Below are 20044 nucleotides of genomic sequence, written 5' to 3' on the forward strand. Positions count from 1 at the left end.
TGGTGCCTTGAGGGGCTCAGGGGCATGACAGTAGCTATGGAAGAGTAGCACAAATACATCTTGCTGGTAAGTTCCCCCATAGTCTGTAAGGAAAATGTAAAGAGGAACCTAACAATTATCTTTTTAGAGTTTGACTTTATTCGCCGTATTTGTCATCAATCATGCTACGTTGTTACCAACATATTCTGCAATTCAGCACAATCTGCTTTCTACTCCTTGCAAATAACTTCTGAATAACTTCGCCGTATTTGTCATCAATCATGCTACGTTGTTACCAACGTATTCTGCAATTCAGCACAATCTGCTTTCTACTCCTTGCAAATAACTTCTGAATATACATCTGCATTCAGCTCCCTCTGAAACCCATTCTGGTTTAGACACAGTGCTCTTTTGGGCTTCCCCTATATGTGAAGCAAGATCACAGCATGTTGTACGCCTTCACCTCGTACAGGAGGAAACTTACAGCTGCTACAAATATACATATATTAAAATAAACTTCTTTCCCAATTTCAAAAAAAGTAGGGAGAAATAATTGAATGGTATGTAGCAATCTAGTTTCCACTCAACTGTTTTGTTAAAACAGTGAACTAAGATCCAAGCTGAACTACACTGAAAACACCTTAAAGGTCATGTTGAAGTGCTTAGAACATCTGACTTCAACATGGAAACTGCTTGCACACAACAATTGTTTTATTATAATGCACTAAGCAGACAAGCCAGAGTGTTTGGTGATCATCAATTCAGCCTGCTAAAAGGAAGTTGCGATCTATTTCCTCCTGGTGCCACTACCAGTGGCAAGCATGGTGGCCACTCTGATAAAGATGTTGAGTGTGTCCATATAAATGCCCATACACCTGAAACACAAGAGAAGCAGCCATTAGGTTCAACATACATTAGCTATAAAACACCTTTCATTGCAATTCAGCATTTAGTTTGGGTCATCCAGTATAAAAAAGGATAATGCTATTAAGTTGCCAAAGCACTCTAACGTTGACTGAAGTCCATTCATTGTGATGTTACAAGAGCATTACAAATTAAGTCCACAGAAGTTACTAGCTTACACCAATGAATACTAGTCAACCTGCCCACATATGCCTTCAACAGTCATTTGTACTTCTACTGTATTCAAGAAGTACCAATGTAAAGCTTCCTTGCCTAACTGCATGGAAATTGGTCTTACTCAACCAGGTAAATGGATATTTCTAAGCCTTTAACACCAACTGTTGTTTTACTGGCAATAGCTAATAAAACGAGAGGTTCCACTCAGCCTCCTACTGTAGCAGTTCATTGTCTTCCCTGCCTTCCAGGCAGCAAACACTGACCATAACGACAAGAAACTCTTTATTGCAACTCAAATTATAGAATTTCAGGCCGACCTAAACAAAGGACACACAAACATCAACTTTAGCTTGCTTGCATTCTGGAAGACTGATATTCTCTAAATCTATTCCAAGACTTTGTGCTCTGTTTACCAAGAGGAAATACTTACAAGTTGATGGGGTCATACTTTTGCAGCCCTATACCATACAGCGGCTGAGTCTCAGCACGTTTTATAACTTTCTGAGTATCATAGAGCAGGAACAGACTGAAAAGTACCAATCCACCATAAACAGCCACGGAATAGAGGCCAGCGCCAAAGGCAGTTGTTGGAGGAAAGAACATTGAACCTGGAAGATACACACAAATGCCATCAAGAACCAAACACATGTTTTTGTAAATGCAGTTATGCTACAGATGCACGGTGCTTTCACATGCCACATGCACAATGTAACGGAAAGAATTATTTGAATAAAACGGTGAGATCACTGAATGACCCTCACTATGACATGCTATTTGTATCCAACACTGGAGGCGTTCAAGAGGCAGCTAGACAGCCACCTGTCAGGTATGCTTTAAGTTGGATTCCTGCATTGAGTAGGGGGTTGGACTTAATGGCCTTATAGGCCAGTGTATTGTAGTGATTAAGGTGCTGGACTACAACCTGGGAGACCAGGATTCGAATCCCCACACAGCCATGAAGCTCACTGGGTGACCTTTGGCCAGTCACTGCCTCTCAGCCTCAGAGGAAGGCAATGGTAAAAACCCCTCTGAATACCGCTTACCATGAAAACCCTATTCATAGGGTCGTCATAAGTCGGGATCGACTTGAAGGCAGTCCATACCATAAAACTACTATTCTGCGATTTTAACAGCCTCCTTTTTTCTTACTTTACATGTCTGACATTTGCTGTTTATGAGTTCACTAGAAAAAGAAGAGTCAGAGCTACATACAAACGTGGGTAGCACCAACTTCAAACTAAACATCTTTAATATGGTGAGAAATGTACATGGCCAACTGCGTGGCTCCAATGGAACTGCACTTATCACAAATATGCAGAGAACCTTTTTATGTCAAGCTTTGCTTTTGAACAGTCGGAATCTATAAAGCTTGATGAATACATCACACAAGCTTGATTGTAAGCAGTTCAATCAAATTCTAAACACAACACAATCCATTTACCGACTGAAGAAGCCAGCACAAGGCCAAAGCCTACTCCCAGAGGCGCTCCCATGTTCAGAAACTTCTCGCTTGGTGCGCACATAGCCACAGTCGAGAGACCACCAACGATTCCAGCTGTATACCAAGCAGCTCGAATGAGCAAGGGGCCACCAAGAAGCGTCAGAGGAGCCACCACAGCACCCATAACACCTAAGTGAAGAAAGAGGTACTCATATTAATTTAATTACTTATCTGCATAGAAGACACATTAAGACTTTTAAGGACTGTGAACGGAAACATCATTTGGCTTATAGCACTTTGGCTTTACCATCTATTTAGACTGACTGTTGCCATTTCAGTTTGTAGCTTCCTTTTATTACTAGGTTATCTGTCCTGGGAACAAGTCTATGTTGTAGGCATGGAATATGAATTACATAAATAAAAATAAGTACACTGTAGGTTAACTAGCGATTAGTAGCGAGGCAATCGCATTTTGGCCCAACTGCAAGAATGTCCCCAAGCACAAATATTGAAGTCACCCCAAGCAGAGTTCTACAACTCCCTTGTGAGTCACGTGCAATCTAGATCTATGCTAGGTGAAATGTGAATTCTGCAGAGCTGAAAGGTATAAAACTAGGGGGAAGACTCCTAAGACTGAAGCCTTGAAGATCTGATTTCACTAAATGTACAACAATGTTCTCCACCCTACAACATGAAGTAACCCCAAGAGTCGACTAAAAAATAAACATAAAAAATAAAAACTTAATTTAAATGATATGACACAGCAGACTGGCACCTAACAACTCACCTGGTAGCCATAGGAGTTCCATGCAGGAGAGTAAGCGAGCTGGAAGAAGGGGGACTCCTTGGCCAGCTTGTTTTGCTCCAGCCTAGCTGCACAGGAAAAAATGTCTCTTCCTCCACACCCAGCATGGACAGAAGGCACTTTTATTTAAATAAACAAGCCTCCTAAAAAGATAGGAGTACTGGCCGTGAAGCAAGGGGCTTTCCCTTCTCCACGACCAGCATGGAAGCACAGGCTACTAGCCTCACAGGATTTTAGCTTTTGTGGGCCTATTTAAAAAGGCCGCAATGAAGCATTTTTCTTAAGTTCTCAAAGTACTTCCCCTATATTATCTTAGCAATTGTTACAAGAACCCTGTACAAATTGGCTAGTATTATCTCTGTATTGCATGAAGCTGAGAGAGGTAGCACCTTGTTTTAAAGTCCTCTGCAAGTTCACCTCCGAGGTGGGATTGGGACTTCCCAGCAAATAGTTTGAGCTCTGACCGCACTATACCAGTTCTCAGATTATACTCTAGTTATAATTTGACGGGATTCCTTTGAAGCAGATTTTTAGTTTCATTTCATGAGATGGGATCCAGAGGGGCCTCTGCACAAATCACCTTCCATGCAAGCATGAAGAGTGCCTGACTCCTAGCGGTCATCCCTTGTCCCTCTTAGGGTGCTGCTCTAAAAGAACCCACACCCTGAAGGTGAAAGGTATTTCTTGAAGGGCACAACAAAATGCCTTCAGGAAGGGGGTAGCCAAGATTTCCTTACACGCATGGTGCTTTGCATTCTGGACATTGTATATTTAAGGATGTGCCTTTAAGGCCAGTGCTTCTCAAACACTTTTAACTTTGGCTGCTCCCCTCTAAATGTATTTTTACCTTCCCTCACTCTGCATCATCCAAGCATTCTGTAGCCAAAGATGTGGAAATACATGTAAAAAGTTGGGTAGCTGCAGCTTGCTGCTGTGTGCAAAACTCTATGGAAAAGAACAAGACATCTCTGATCCTTCCTAGAACTATATATAGGGAAACACTAGCTCTTTCCAAAATCAGATTGAGGCAATGGGGCAGCGTGAGAGTCTCTAATTCACTGCTTGAGGGTATGCAGGTGAGCAAGGGAGAAAGGCTCTCAGAATAATCATTCCCTGAACTTTGCAATCCCCTTCCAGATTTTCTGCCTGAAAGGGGGACAGTCAACAGTTTGAGAACCTCTACTGCAGAGTGCTTACAATCACTTGATTAACTAATTGCTAAGCTTTCAGTTCAAGTTTGAAGAGTCTTGATTGTCAAGTCTGTTTTTGACCACAAGTGAGAACGATGTGACCTTGAGTGAATCAATAAATGTATTCAGGTGAGCGGTTCAGGAAAATTCTCAATGCCCGTTATATTTTGAGATAAATTAAAAAATATATAATTGTTCAGGAAAATGAAAAGCCACATACCTGCATGCAGCATCCATGCCAGGTGTTTAGGGACAGGGCTATGTTCATAATCTATTGCTCTAACCAACATTCCAGCGCCAATCATTGCTGCAAACGTTGCACCTATTGCCTGTAAAAGATTATTATTACTACTAGCAAATTATTTTTACAGCTTTTTTTACTCTGTGCCTTACGGCTGTCTAAGGTTCACTTATAATATTGCAATATTCACTCAGGGCCTTTCCCCAGATAAAATGGCAGCAAACAAAGGTACTCAAGAGTTCCAATCCAGTTCTGCTTCTCCACTGGGTATACCTGTGCAATAGACTTGTTTCCAAACCTGTGTGTTTCATTCCTCACACAGGAAGGAGTTGTAACCAGAACAACTCAAACAGGTATAAAGCAATATATGGCATAGTCCTCTACGTGTACACTTGGAAGTCCGTCCCACAGTGTGGATTGAAGCTACTGAGTCTTTAAAAAGTGCCCACATTAAAGAAAATAGCTAACATCTGAAACAGCTCACACAATTCCTTCTTCACAGTTTTTTACATGCATACCCTACCTTAAAACTGCCCTCCAAACTGCTGAACTCTTTCTACATTGCCTTAGATTTGCACTCAACCATAGTAGTGATGGAGTGGGAAGACAGCACACAAACAGTGCATACTCTGGTTTTTGAGTACAATAAAGTTAAAGTCTGTAGAAAAACAGGGCTGCTACTTTTAACAGGTAGCGCATTATGGCTCAGCAACTGAGACTAGCAAAATCGAACTCTTACTGGTTTTTCAGGTTATTTGATCAAAACAAATTTTTACTGGTTGGACCAGCGAAAAACCGACTCAGGGGAAGCCTTACAGAGAGCTATCCACAGAATTGCTCTATTGTTTTATTAAGCATATGCCTTCTTACGTAGCAGGACAAGTCACTCCAGGACTGTGATAGCAGTTTCACATTATTACAAAACCACCATTTGGTGAATAAATGGAAATTGTGTTTTTAAATTGTTTTTTGTGTTTTAAAATTTGTATATTTGTTTTTATTGTTTTTAACTGCTGTAAACTGCTCAGAGCTTCAGCTATGGGGCGGTATATAAATGTAACAAATAAATAAATTACTGCTTAGCGGCTACCACTGAAGGTTTTCATGCATTTCGTTTTCATTTAAGTACATTATACTGCTACACCCTTCTACATAAAGGCAGTATTTTACTAAATTAGCCACAGATCCCTCTAGTGGACGCAATGGATCATCGGTCATTTCTCTGGCAAGACACCAAACATTGGGTATTTTAAAAAGTGAGACTTGGCAAGCAACTTCTCATTCTTCTCTCTACTAAAGGCATCCAGTACTGTGGCTGCAGTATGGTTAAACCTACCCTATATTAAAAATTTCAAAGAGAAAATTATAGCTCTGCTTTGAACATTTAGCTTCTTGCAACTCTTTCTGCATAAGGGCTAGTTCATGCAACTTGAGACTTATAACACAATCTTATCCATGTCTACTCAGAAGTAAGCCCTATTTAATTCAATAGGGCTTACTTCCACATAACTGGAGTTGAGATTGTAGCCTTACTTTCTCTCTGTAGCGCACTACTATCATCATGGCTAGAAAGTTAGGACACTGAAGCTAATTACACCATGAAAGAGCACTCTGGCCAGCCACCACTTTAGTGTGCTACTGAAAACGCTTCAGTTTGCAACTGTATATCAACCCTTCAATTTATAGTAGTTGGGGAATCTGGTTCCACCACAAAATGCTCTCCTGCTTCACAATGCTAGTAAGCAAATTAGGAAGATAAGCTTTAAAGGGGCTGGGTTAATAGGCGATTAATCTATAGCAAGCACAGAAATGTTGTCTACCAAGTACCAACCCTGACAAAATAAACCCTATTTGTACAAGGAATTAGATCTCTTTGTTTCTGGAATTGGCATGGGCCTGCGTGAGGAACAGCACGCCAATACCTGCCCAACTCTGTAGGAACAGAGACCTCAACTGCAATACTGAAAATTCACCCATGTTAATCGTTAACAATGCAGGATGAGAATGTTCATCCTGGATCTGTGCACTTTATTAGCTGTGCCTCAGTCGAGAATCAGTCTCACACACATAAAGAAAGTGACAAGTGCCCTTATCTCATTGTTCACTTCACAAGCAGAAGTCGAACACAGGCTACTGAGCATGCCTATGTTACAACTCCCAGGATTCTTTCAGGGAAGCTACACCACTCAAATAGGGTTGAAGCCAAAACCTATTTATCCAACACTGCCTATACACCAGTCTTTTCATCAACTGCAATTTAATGAGCCCTTGCAGGGTTAGGAGAAAAGTTAACTCAATCAATGACAGGTTGACGAAGTGTGTGGAGAGATGTGTTCTGATTGACATTATACAGATAACACTAAATAATGAACTTACCAGCCAGGAGCCCCTCATCATTAGACCCATGAGGGCAGGAGATCTACTGACTAGTACAGCAGACAATGCTGTCAAACCTACGCTTCCTGCAAAATACATGTAGGTGGAACGGATTCTGTCTTTCACATACTGTGGCCAAATACTGGAAACAAACAGAACATACATAAGGTATGAATATTTCACCAAATACATATGGCAGGTAGCCAGTTCTCAGTTACAAGGAATTAAAAACTGCTCTCGCTACTAAAAACTATGACACATTTTAAGCATTTTGCTTACATAGCTTTTTCAATGGCTCCGATCTCATTGGACATCCCCAGTCCATAATAACAAACGGCTCCAAGACCAACAACAGCTCCTCCGGCAACAAACCATCTTCCCATCTGATCAACTGGTAAAGAGAAAACAATAATTATACTCCATAAATGGTTTTCCCATTTAGGGATAGTGCAGATGCAGTTTTCTAATTTTTGTAGTAAGTAGTGTTTGTTTTCCTGTGAAGCATTCATATTTTATTTATTTATTTATTTATTATGTGATTTATATCCTGCCCTTCCTCCCAGCAGCAGCCCATATTTGAATGAGTATCTGCATTAGAATGCATAACTTGTGATCAGATGCAATTGCAGTTCAGGCATGGAGATGCTGCGGAGTAAAAAGAAAACTACAGAGAGTTCAGAGAATAAGTTTAAGGATACAGAATTGGTCTGTGCAACTTTCTCTCCGCCATGCTACACACATTTTCATCAGCCATTTATTTTGCCTTGCCAGGGGGTTGACTATCCCTCTTCTTAATTTTGCAGTCTCAGTGGGGCAGCAAAACCTTGTAGGCTATATTCAATTTGGCAGATCACAAGCTGTCTCACAGGCCTTTTTAAAAATTTGATTTTTTAGAGATCAGAGCCCATAGCCTGTTGCCTCTTCCATACTGTTGCACTTAAGAGCCTATCCTCTGGCTCTCCTGTACGTAAAACATTTTAGGCTTAAATGTTCTGAATTATGTTCCAACACTGAATCATAAGCATTTCAAAAGAGGCAAAACCTAATTTTTAATGTTATAGTTCACTGATAGATGACACCTTCAGAAGATTTCATTTTTATCCTTCCTGAATGCATATGCCAATTGTTAGCACGGAAATCATCTACTTCTTCACAATGTACCTGTGGCCACAGAATTGTGAGAACTGCCACTTTTCGCTCAGTGCTATCATCTTCTGTCTTCAGTACTGATCGTTTAGAACTACAAACGTTTTTTCCAAACAACGGCCCAATCCAAACCCCGATGATGGAGCGACAGAGCCACAGCGACATCTACAGCCCTGCCATGAGCAGCAGATAAGGTGGAATGGGGGTGGGGGGAGGGCAAGGAAGATTGTTGCACCAGCTTAGGGCTGTTATAGCAATCGGGCCTGGTGCCCTAGCACAACAGCTGTGAAACTGGCTCAGGATCCAATGGATCCCAGGGCAGCTCAGCCCCTCCCCTCGGAACACCCCATTTTGTGGTTTGTTAAAGGCACTGGGAATTTGTAGTTCTGTGAGGGGAAAACCACAGTGCCCAACATTATCTGGAGGAAGTTGTGTGCTTTAAATGTATAATGGGGATCTGCCCTCAAGAGTAGACTCACTGAAGTCAATGGACTTAAGGCCACCGACTACAATGGGTCTGCTCCAGTGTGACTTTGTTGGATATCACCCTCTGTAAATGCAACAAATAAAATAATTTTATTGAGGATCACCTTAACATGGTGAGGGGGTTTGAGAGTGTTGAAGAAGCTGAGAGCAATGCCGTCAGGAGACCAAGAGGCTAGACTCCTAGCAGGGGCACCCAAGGCGGAATGGTTAAAGCTGAGACACCAGACTAAGATGCATCCAAACTCAGAGAAGGCAATGGTAAACCACCTCTGAATATCTCTTACCACGAAAACCCTATGAACAGAGTATCCAAAATGCAACATGAGATAGTGCTGGAAGATGAGACTCCCAGGTCAGAACAAGATCTGAACAGGGTGGTTCATGACAGATGCTCTTGGAGGTCGCTGATTCATAGGGTCGCCATAAGTCGTAGTTGACTTGGAGGCACATAACAAATTAAATTTAAGATATATTGTTTGTACTAAACTTAGGTTTTGAACTCAGTTCTAAAATAAACCAATTTAAAAATTGACAATTGTTTTTTTTAACACGCTTCCACTATAACGTGGCTCTTTTAAAATAGGTATGTTGAAATTAAATAATACAGGAAATCACTGATTTGTATCCACTCTGCTTTTGAGTGTTGCTTGGTCTCTCGTTACCAGAGTCAGTGAAGTGGGAAAAGCATATACACATACTTTTGAAGGCTTTCTGCGTTGATGGTTCAAAGGCAGCTTCTTTAATCTCTTGACCAGTCTTCCCCCGGCGTATACCAATCCTGGCTTTGGAGGCATACCTCTGTTACGACAAAAAACAAGGAAAGAAAACCAAACACTAGACTACTGTTAAGTAAATATAGACGACAAATGTGTCTCCAGTTAATCTGGAGAAATAGTATAGTTTAGGGCAATGACCCTATTAGAAGTAGTTTAAACACTGGGGAAAGGTAGCTGGAGTTAACTTTCTGTGCCCATGTGTCATGTATGTAAGCATGGGCACACACAAAAAGACACTAGGAAACTAATTAAAACCATGAGCTCTAATCAGAATTATGCCAACATAAAAATTAGAATTACAACATTAAAATTTCTATCTCTCCTGGTGCATGAAAAGGGAGGAGAGGGAGAGTGCACGAACCTGAAGCTCATGCAAGCTCATAGCAGAAAACCACTCAGAGCAGACCCATTGAAATGAATGAACCTAAGTTAATTATGTCCATTAGCTTCAGTGGACCTACTGTGATTAGGACTAGCAGTGAATACCACACATTTCTCTCTGATGCAGTCTTACATGGCCAGCATACAAATGAATGATGCAGTCATGCAGGTGAGGCCTCTTCCATGCCTCGTTCCTACCCAATCATCTCCCATTTTTAACCAGCCACAGTTTCCAGTGACATCTGATCAAGCTTACCATCATATACTAGATGGAGGGTAGCACCTGTTTGCAGGACCAAAGTGTTTAAATCTAGATCAGATTATTATCTGCAAATATCAACTACAGGGATGAGACTGTGCTGGGACCATCAAGGGGCAAGCATTTCCACCTGCCTTGCCCCACCCCTCTGCCTGGGCCTTATCAGGAGGAGCTGCAGGCTGAGTCGTGCTGCTGCAGGGATGAGACTGTGCTGGGACCATCAAGGAGCAAGCATTTCCACCTGCCTTGCCCCACCCCTCTGCCTGGGCCATATCAGGAGGAGCTGCAGGCTGAGTCGTGCTGCTGCAGGGATGAGACTGTGCTGGGACCATCAAGGGGCAAGCATTTCCACTTGCCTTGCCCCCCACCCCTGCTCTTAGTGACATTTGTTTGGGGACTGTCCTTTACCAGGAAGATGAATGTTTTTGGTTTGCTGTTCCTGTTTTTTTAGCTTTTCCGTTATTGTTAGTTTTTATTGTTAGTCTCTTAATGTTTTGATATTTGCATGTTCTGCTTTGTACGTCGCTTAGAGTGGCTGACAATTCAGCCAGATAAGCGACTAATAAGTCGAATAAATAAAGCTGTGGCTTGTTTAAATTCTGATCAATTAAAGCAATCAGGATATACATGCAAGTCCAGGGCTTGGACAGGCTCATTCACACAGGAGGACATCATGGCTTCTTGGTTTGTCTGAAATAGGCCAGCCCATCACCTGTCACCACAGAAACACACTTGGGCTTGACCGCTTCTTTCTGCTGTACCTCAAGCAGGCACACTAAGAAAAAAAGATACCAAATTGGTATCTTATCAGCTCAAAGCTGCATGCGAGGCTTATAAGGATTATGATTCAGAACCATGCACCTTATTTTTAAGAAGCAAAAATCAGGCTGCTTATATCACATCTTGATTTAGGTAGTAAATGAATAACTTGCACATAAAATGTTTTTTTTAAAGAAATCTCAGAACTAGTATTAGATTCCAAAAAGACACCTACCTGGTAAGGCTGCAAGAGCCATGATTTTGTGTTTACAGTGGTATTCCTCAGAGCAGGTGATGCCTGAATGAGTGCAGGGCGTAGACATGGGACAGCCCGAAGGCACACCAACCTTGCTGCCAACATGGTTGGGGCAGTGAAATCAATGGCAAAATGTTACCTGCAACGACAACATAACAAGAGGATTATCCAGCAGAAACTGCACTGCAAATAATAGCGTGGAGCAGCAGATGAATTGCTAACATCTTTATATAAAAGCAACTGGACATATGAAACTGCTTTACATCATCTATCCAGTTATGTTTAGCCCAGTAGTGTCTACACTGGCTGGAAGCAGTGCTTAGAATCATAGAATCATAGAGGTGGAAGGGCCCTTGCAGGCCATCGAGTCCAACCCCCTGCTCACAGCAGGAAATCCACAGCTAGAGCATCTCCCGCAGATAGCTGTCCAGCCTCTGCTTGAAGACATCCAGTGAAGGGGATCCCACCACCTCCCTAGGCAGTCGGTTCCATTGCCGAACCGCCATTACTGTCAAGAAGTTCATTCTAATGTTCAATCTGAATCTATGCCCCTGCAACTTAAAACCATTAGACCTAGTCCTACCCTCTGGGGCAGCAGAGAACAAATCTGTACCCTCCTCTATGTGACAGCCCTTCAGGTACTTAAAGAGTGTAATCATGTCACCCCTCAGCCTTCTCTTCACCAGACTGAACATGCCAAGTTCCCTCAACCTTTCCTCATAAGACTTGTTCTCCATACCGGCTATCATCCTCGTCGCCCTCTTCTGGACCCGCTCTAACTTGTCTATATCTTTCTTAAAATGAGGCGCCCAGAACTGAACGCAGTATTCCAGATGAGGCCTGACCAATGCAGAATATAGTGGGACTATTACTTCCCTCGACCTGGAAACTACAGCTCTGTTTATGCAGCCCAAAACCGCGTTTGCCTTTTTTGCCGCAGCATCACACTGCTGAGTCATGTTCAACTTGCGATCCACTACAATTCCAAGGTCCTTCTCACACGCACTACTGCTAAGCCAGGTATTTCCCATCCTGTACCCATGCATTTTGTTTTTGTGGCCTAAATGCAGAATCCTGCAAAAACTCAAGGAATCAAGCATAGATCTCTCAAAGCACCAACACCTGGCATGCTTTTACCCAGAGATCTTCAAAAGAGAAGAGGGAACAACTACCGATGAAGGAAGGCAATAGTTATTATCACTTCTAACAGCATGCAAATGCTGAGTCAAAATTGTATGATGTCATAATGGGTAAAAGAAAGCCATGCGCACAAGAATCTACCATGTCTCTTTTAAACCTCAAAAGAAGCTATCAGAGATTAATATAAACTGATATGGCAAATATGAACCAACATAAGATCACTGAATGCTTTTTATACTTCCAGATCAAACACACAGATAAGCAAGGCCTGCTCATTTCTCAGCCCAATTATTAATATTACTTTCAATGGTTGTATTACATTGATTAAGAAGTTTCATTCCTAATCATTTTGTATTATATAATTAAACATTGATTATACAAAGCAAAAGGACCAGGAAAACACACACAAAGAACTCCTCCTAAAATTCCAAACATCTATGGATGGTTTAGGATCACCGCATATGAGATGTATATTTTTGGGACCCACCCTATTTTTTGTGATGTCATTCAGGTTGTTTTAACTGTTTTAATTGTGTTTTTAAATTGTTCTAACCCACCCTGGGACCTCTGGGTGAAGGGCTGTGTAATAATAATAATAATAAAAAAATTTGCTGTACAGCTGAAATTAGGGATATGTACACCTGAAATTAGGGATATTTTAGAAACATGCGCAAGAACTTCATGTACACGACAGGCACGCCTATCGTACAGCTATCCAGCACTGCATACATCTTCACCTGTCTTATCAAACGGTACACTTAAGCCACAAACTCAGGTTTGCTGCCACTACCATAAGGATGCAGCCTGAAGGCTTACAGACTTTTTTTTCCCTTTAAAAAAAAAGATGCAAAAAAGACAACGGGAGCACCCGACGTTGGCACTTTTTGCCCAGCACCATGAGCCTCAATAACAACCTGGAGGCCTAAGCAAGACTCCCTTCAATCACCCCCTCCCCAGATTAAGGTGACCCTTCTTAATTTGAGAGAGAGAGGCGAGGGTTGCTGCGTCTTTCTATGAATGCAGTTACCCCTTTTAAGGCAACCTCCCCAATAAGGAAGACTTGAGGAGAGGAGGAAGAGCCGGCGGCCGCTTGGTGGGACCCATCCCGCGGGAAGGACGCCCCCAACTTCTTGGCCAGTCCCGACGTTACTCACCTCCGACCCGCTCGTCTGTTGCGCACCTCCGACCAACTTGAAGCAAAGCCTGCCGGGCAGAAGAGAATCCCAGCTCCGCGTTCTCATTGGCTCTGCTTGGCTCACGTGGCATGGGAAAGCAAGCTTTGCTGCGGCCATTTTGACTGAGGGCGAAACAAGTTTCCTTGCCGGCTGCTGCTTAGCGGGTTACGGAAACTTCTAGAGCTCCTATCTTGGCTGCATGGATGGGGACAGAGGGGGTAGCCATCTTGGTTTCTGGCACAGGAAGCTGAGAGCTGCCATGTTTGATGAAGACAAGGGGGGCGTCGCTTCAAAATTTAGAGCCCGCAGTGATGTCCCGGCAGGTATTATCCGTGCAATGGGGCTTACTCCCAGTTAAATGTGCCTAGAACTGCACCTAGGAAAGGAACTAATCAGAAAGTGTTTTCTTGACAAATGTAGTGTCTTCCCTTTGAACCAACTTTTAATAAAACGAGGTCTAAAGAACACAGTGCCTCTGAGCATGTGCAGTGTCTTTTTCTCTACTAGGAAGCAGCATTAAAAAAAAATACACCCGCAGATATAAGGATAAAACTCCTCTGAGCTTGTTGTACATAGAAGACTGCAATCTTGTGTTTCTTTCTTTAAAAGGGTATCTTTATCGTATATATAAAAAAGATAAATTGTAGTTAACCCCTCCACTACACACAGACATTTTTTCTTGCTTTATTGCCATGGCAACTGGAAAGGAGGCAAACATTCTGGCTGTTTGGCTACCCTACTTGGCTACTTAGGCCCCAACTGCACCATGGGTGTAGTTGTCCAGGGTCTCAGGGGTTTTACACCCCTTACTTTTTTGGGAGCAGGATCCCTGTCTCCAGCATCCTATGATCCAATAAGCATGAAAGGGGAGAGTGTTAGCCACTGAGAAGAGTCTTCTAACATGCTTCCTTGTTCTGTCCTGATGATTGGAGCCAATCAGAGTAAATGGAGGTAAGCCAGCCACTGAGAAGACTCTTCACAGTAGATGACACTCTCCCCTTTCATGCTTATTGGCTCCTAGGCATGTCTGTTTTTGTGGGAGAAGGAGCTCATTCTCAACCCAGCAGCAAAAAAGGGGGTGGGCATGGCTGTGACTAACATGCTGTGACTAACATGAAGGGACCTTGCACTTCTGAATTTGCTAATTCTCTACTGATGCGCTATACATTTAAAGCAGTTCAAGATACCTCAGAAAACTACAATTTCTAGAGTAGTTTGATAATTACTCCCTCTTCCCAGGGAACTCTGGGAATTGTAGTTGCGTGAGGAGAATTTGTTGTTATGTGCCTTCAAGTCAACTATGACTTATGGCGACCCTATGGATCAGCGACCTGCAACAGCATCTGTCGTGAACCATTCTGTTCAGATCTTGTAAGTTCAAGTCTGTGACTTCCTTTATGGAGTCAGTCCATCTCTTGTTTGGCCTTCCTCTTTTTCTACTCCCTTCTGTTTTTCCCAGCATTATTGTCTTCTCTAGTGAATCATGTCTTCTCATTACGTGTCCAAAGTATGATAACCTCAGTTTCATCATTTTAGCTTCTAATGGAAGGGAATGAAGGGAATAGGAGTCTCCTAACAACTCTCAGCAACCTGCACAACTACAGTTCCCAGGATGTTTGGAAGAAGCCATGACTGTTTAAAGTGGTACAATACAGGCATACCCCGCTTAACGTCGCTTCACTTAACGTAGCCTCGCTATAATGTACATGCTCCATATGCCTGTATTTCTCCAGAAATGCAACGCGATGCTCTAGCAAACCGCTTACAGGGTTAGGGTTAGGGAGAGGTGCAGCAGTGCAGCAGCAGAGGCTTTAGCACGTGGGGGTGGAAATACACGCAATTGCGCCACCGCAAATCAGCTGGGAGGCGCAATCGCGATCAGCTAAGAGGGGCGGCAGCACAGCAGCAGAGGCTTTGGCGTGGGGCTTTCAGGCTCCGCATGAAGAAGAGGTAAAAAAAGTTTTAAAAGGTAGTGCTTCACTTTAAGGACATTTTCAGTTTATGTACTCGGTCTGGTCCCATTGAGTACGTTAATGCGAGGTATTACTGTATTGCTTTATATGTATAGTGCAGATGGAGCCCAAGTGATGAAAGACACTGTGCAGTAGGGTTGCCAGGTTCATGTCCTGAGACTGATCCTGTATCTTTAGGAGAAGCGAAAGCTTAGTGCAATTGTTCTTGCAACGCTGTAATGGGAAAAACCACAAGGTGGAATTCTCCCTTCCCCCTGCACAACTTTTAAACGTACAGAAGACTTCTTGGTTGCCAGGCCCAGCCTCTAAGAGGTCTTCTGTATCTTTAAAAGTTGTGCAGGGGGAAGGGAGAATTCCACCTTGTGGTTTTTCCCATTACAGTGTTGCAAGAACAATTGCACTAAGCTTTCTCTTCTCCTAAAGATACAGGATCAGTCTCAGGACATGAACCTGGCAACCCTACTGTGTATATGCTCAAAGGCACTCTTCCCATTATTATTACACATATTCCAGATATGTAATTTGGGCCAAGTGGAAAGCCAGTGGACTGAGGCAAAAGCATTGCCTGGTCTTCTTTCACTCGGAGGAGGCGAATTGGCAAATGCAAGGAGGTGATCATCTGGCTGCGGGATGCCATCATGGAGCGATAATGAGGCAAGTTTACTTGCTGAGCAGAATCGCGGCTTGAAGGTGGCTGATACATCTGAAGCTGGCTGATGTCTAGGGATGGACCTAGCGGAAGGTGGATATTTGTGGGTTGAAGCCAGGGCACGAATGTGAATGGATGGGGGGGGGGAGAGAGGGGTGGATGTTGCCGCTGGCGTTCTTCATGGATGTTGGCTGGCCGTATGTGTGTGTGTGAGTGGAGTTTAGGATGCGGTCAAGGGGTGTGTGTAAGTGTGTGAATGTGACAAACTAGTGGATATTCATGAATAGATGAAACCCGTGAATGTTGGCAGGTGGAAGCTAGCTGATGAAGTTGCCAGGCAGACGCTGGTGGAGGTGCCTGGGTGAGGCTGTTGGATGGTAGCCATCCCCCTCATTGTGGTTTTTCCTTCCAGGGATGTCTCTGAAGCTGGCGAGGTTTTGGAAGAGACCACCGGTGAAAGCAATAAAGAGGACTGCAAGGCTTAAAGAAGCCAGCTTTTGTTTCTAAATAAAATGCTTTTTTGTATTCATCTCCTGTGGAGTCCTTTGTTTTATTCAAAAACAGATAATGGGAGATCAAATCCCAGAGTGTTATAGTGTGCCCCTCCCTGGTATCAGTATACATGAAGCCATAAGTATACATGAGGCTACAAATATGTTAATAACAAATGAATAAATCACTGCTGAGGTGTCCTTACCATTGTCAGGCCGAGGGAGGTTGTGCTGTTATTGTCGGCAGGACTGCCAGTGATGTCACAAAAGGACATGGTGGCTGAGGGGAAGGAGGCAGGGGGAGGGGGGAGAATGGAGGGAAGGAGCCCAGGAGGAGGGGGAGGCTGAGGGGAAGTGAATATATAATCTGGAGAAGCTGGGCTGGCTCCCCCCTGTGTACTTGAGTAGCCAACATTTTGCTCCCTCAGAGCTCCTGTGCCTGTCTCACCTGCACTGCTGTCAAAAAAGGAGTGTAGCTGAGGATTCTCCTTGCCTCCGTACACACCAATAAACACCTTAGGAGCAGTGGCATCACTAGGGTTGGTGTCACCCGGTGCGGTAACTCATGATGTCACCCCCATGGACCTCCTCCCGTACCAGACCACACAGAATCCTTAGTAATGTTTTTTGTACTCGTAAATCGTAATTCCCATATATCACTGAATGTAATGGCAATAGTAGTGACATAAACAACTAGCAAAATTAAAATTACACCTTTAAATTACAATATCATACGCACAGCCCAAATTCTTGCTCTTATCACTAATGGGAGTTAATTATCTTGCATATGCCCATAGTAAATTTTCAGATACTTTTAGACCCTCAGCAATTTTCAAGTGGTCTATGTAGAAGAAAAGTTTGGGAATCCCTGGTATAAGACATCTGCTTATGTCCCTATGCTGCTCTCACCCCTCATTTAGGTGCCTGGGATGCATGCGTGTGGACATACCTCCTTACAATTATGGAAAGTGATTCTTAATAATGTCTCCAGACACAAAGTTACATAGGTATTTATCAGTTGTTTAGTAGAAAATTCAGAGCTGCAGGGTCCCTTCATGATAGTTACAGCCACGTACACCCTTTTTTGCTCCTGGATTAAGAATGAGATCTTTGTTAATGCATTCTCTCACAACAAACATCTCTAGGAGCCAATCAGCATGTAAGTGGAGAGCGTCAGCCACTGAGAAGAGTCTTCTCAGTGGCTGACTCACCTCCTTTCTCTTTGATTGGCTCCAATCAGCAGGAAAAGCAAGGAAGCATGCATATTAGAAGACTCTTCTCAGTGACTAACACACTCCATTTTCATGCTGACTGTAGGATGCTTGGAGACATAGGGACCCTGATCCCAAAAAAGCAGAGGGACTAAGATCCCCTGGGCGACTACCCTTCTGGTGCTTATGGACATGACCGTAATATATTTTGTGATGTGCAAGTTTGATATTATTTATTAAATGTGTTTAGGATTACACTGATGGCATTCCCAAATATGTACTTTCACACAGATTTTGGTTTTCCATAACACAATGTTTGTCCAAGCCTCCACACTTGGGGGGGGCACTACTTGCACACCCCTTCCATAAGCACATCAAAGTTGGATACACACCTGAACCAAGACCCAGACAAAAGGGCACTCAAAACAAGAAGGTAATTACAGTGGCTGAGTAGATCTTGTACAGTGGTTATACTGACTGGGCAGCCACTGTCCTTCATATTTTACAAAATACTTTTTCCTATACAAAGATTAAATTTCTGTGTATGAAAAAGTAATATATGAAGTGGTCTCAATAGTGAGAAAAGTAAACAAGTGAATGGTGATCCAAATGTTTTTCATTCTCACGTTATGAAGCTAGCTGCCAGATGATGTATCACCTTCCCCACGCATGCAGCATAGACTGAAAAAACAGCACCCAAGCCACCATTCAATACGTGCACGTGTTCTTTCCAACATGAATCTACAGGTCTCAAAAAGTAATGTGTGACAAAGTCCTCAAACACCTTATAACATGCCTCAAACATGGTCTCTTGTTCTACCAGCATGCCTTCACACCATCACTTTGCCAAAACATAAGGATAGGTAAATTGTTTTTAGGGAGGTTCACAATTATGATTTCCTATTTATTTAATCTAAAAATATTTAAAATACATAAAAACAGCCAGGGGAAGATACTGAAGAAATATAAAATAAATACAAATAAAAAAAGGGGGGGGGAGGTGAAGAGACCTTAAATGTGCTACTCACCATCTCTCAGCCTATCCTCCCCTCAGGATGAAAACAATGGAGAACCATGACCACCCCCAGGAAGAAGGGCACACTTAAAATGTAGAGGAAAAAATCATCTACCACCATAGTGTGAAATCAAATACTTATTGGGACACAGTATGAAGAAATATTTATATAAACATGACTCTCAAATATGCTTATGAATTACACAATCTTTAAATATATTTATAGTGCAATCCAATGTTTGTTTACTCAGAAGCAAGTCCCAATGTATTCAATGGGGCTTACTCAAACTGGGAAGTGTGCAGAGAACTACAGCCTCAAGTGATAAGGAACTTATTTTTTCAACTTGTTCTTTTAAGTTGAGACCTTATCCCAGTCTGAGTCTGTGTTGGAATTGCTTTTTAATATGTTTTTAAGCCTTTCCTGAAGCTGATCATAGAATGGGCATGTCACCCGCTGACGTCCAGACAATGAATTGTGGGCTGCCTTTTTAAAGTCAAGCCTCATACATTTGGTTTTTGATCTGCAGTCAACAGCAGATCTATTATGGTCCCTTTTCTTCATTTCTTTTGAAATGTCTGCAAAAATATCTATATTTCTGTGACTGCTCTTGAATTGCAGCTGGGTTTTTTCTTCACCCCATAGGTTTAGGAGGTCAAGTATTTCGTCCCGTCACCATGAAACCACTTTCCCTTTCCTTTCTGCCATTGAATTGCTGCTAAGGGCGGCGCGACAGAGCGGGAATGCACTGCCTGCTGGGATGGCTGTCACGTGAGCAGCGGCAGCTAGCGCAAAACTCCCGCAATCTTCTGTGTCCCTGGCCTTGCTATCGGAATTTTTCAGGTATCATTTATTGCGGAATTTAGCACAAAACTTCCACTACATTCCACCAGAATTCCGGAGCTACCCGTTATGTCGTGTGAAAGCTCAAATTTTATGCGCAAATTAACAGGAAATAAATCGTCAGAATAATGGAATAAAGTGCAGTGTGAAAGCAGCCATTGTAGTACTCTTGGATTTTTCCCTAGAGAATAACATACATTAGGCAATTGCAAGTATTTAACAAAAGTTGACACTTAAAGGTTATCAGAATATCATAAATAGTCAGTAAGCATGGATGGCATTTTTAGGCTGCCCGGTGCCTTTGGCAGTTGAAAAATTGCAGTTGAGTTTCTTTTGACAGTCATAAGAAAACTACTTTTTAATAAAACAGCATA

At 42.6% G+C, this 20044-nt stretch overlaps 1 protein-coding gene across 2 annotated transcripts; it reads right to left on the minus strand.

Moving 5' to 3' along the window:
* Positions 1–115: 115 nt before the first annotated feature.
* On the minus strand, positions 116–13572 carry LOC133390160 (growth hormone-inducible transmembrane protein-like). 2 transcript variants are annotated; one of them, XM_061638153.1, is made up of 9 exons: positions 13470–13572; positions 11155–11314; positions 9443–9542; positions 7392–7503; positions 7113–7254; positions 4716–4824; positions 2501–2689; positions 1490–1667; positions 116–854 (listed from the first exon to the last, which is right to left on the minus strand). In XM_061638153.1, the coding sequence occupies exons 2-9, from the start codon at positions 11278–11280 to the stop codon at positions 767–769; spliced, it is 1044 nt and encodes a 347-aa protein (XP_061494137.1). In that variant the 5' UTR covers positions 11281–11314; positions 13470–13572; the 3' UTR covers positions 116–766. The 2 variants fall into 2 exon arrangements, with proteins under 2 accessions (XP_061494137.1, XP_061494139.1); XM_061638155.1 differs by lacking the exon at positions 13470–13572 and adding an exon at positions 13343–13457.
* Positions 13573–20044: the final 6472 nt, after the last annotated feature.

This window comes from Rhineura floridana, chromosome 8 (genome assembly GCF_030035675.1).
Source record: "Rhineura floridana isolate rRhiFlo1 chromosome 8, rRhiFlo1.hap2, whole genome shotgun sequence".
Classification (NCBI taxonomy): Eukaryota; Metazoa; Chordata; class Lepidosauria; order Squamata; family Rhineuridae; genus Rhineura; species Rhineura floridana.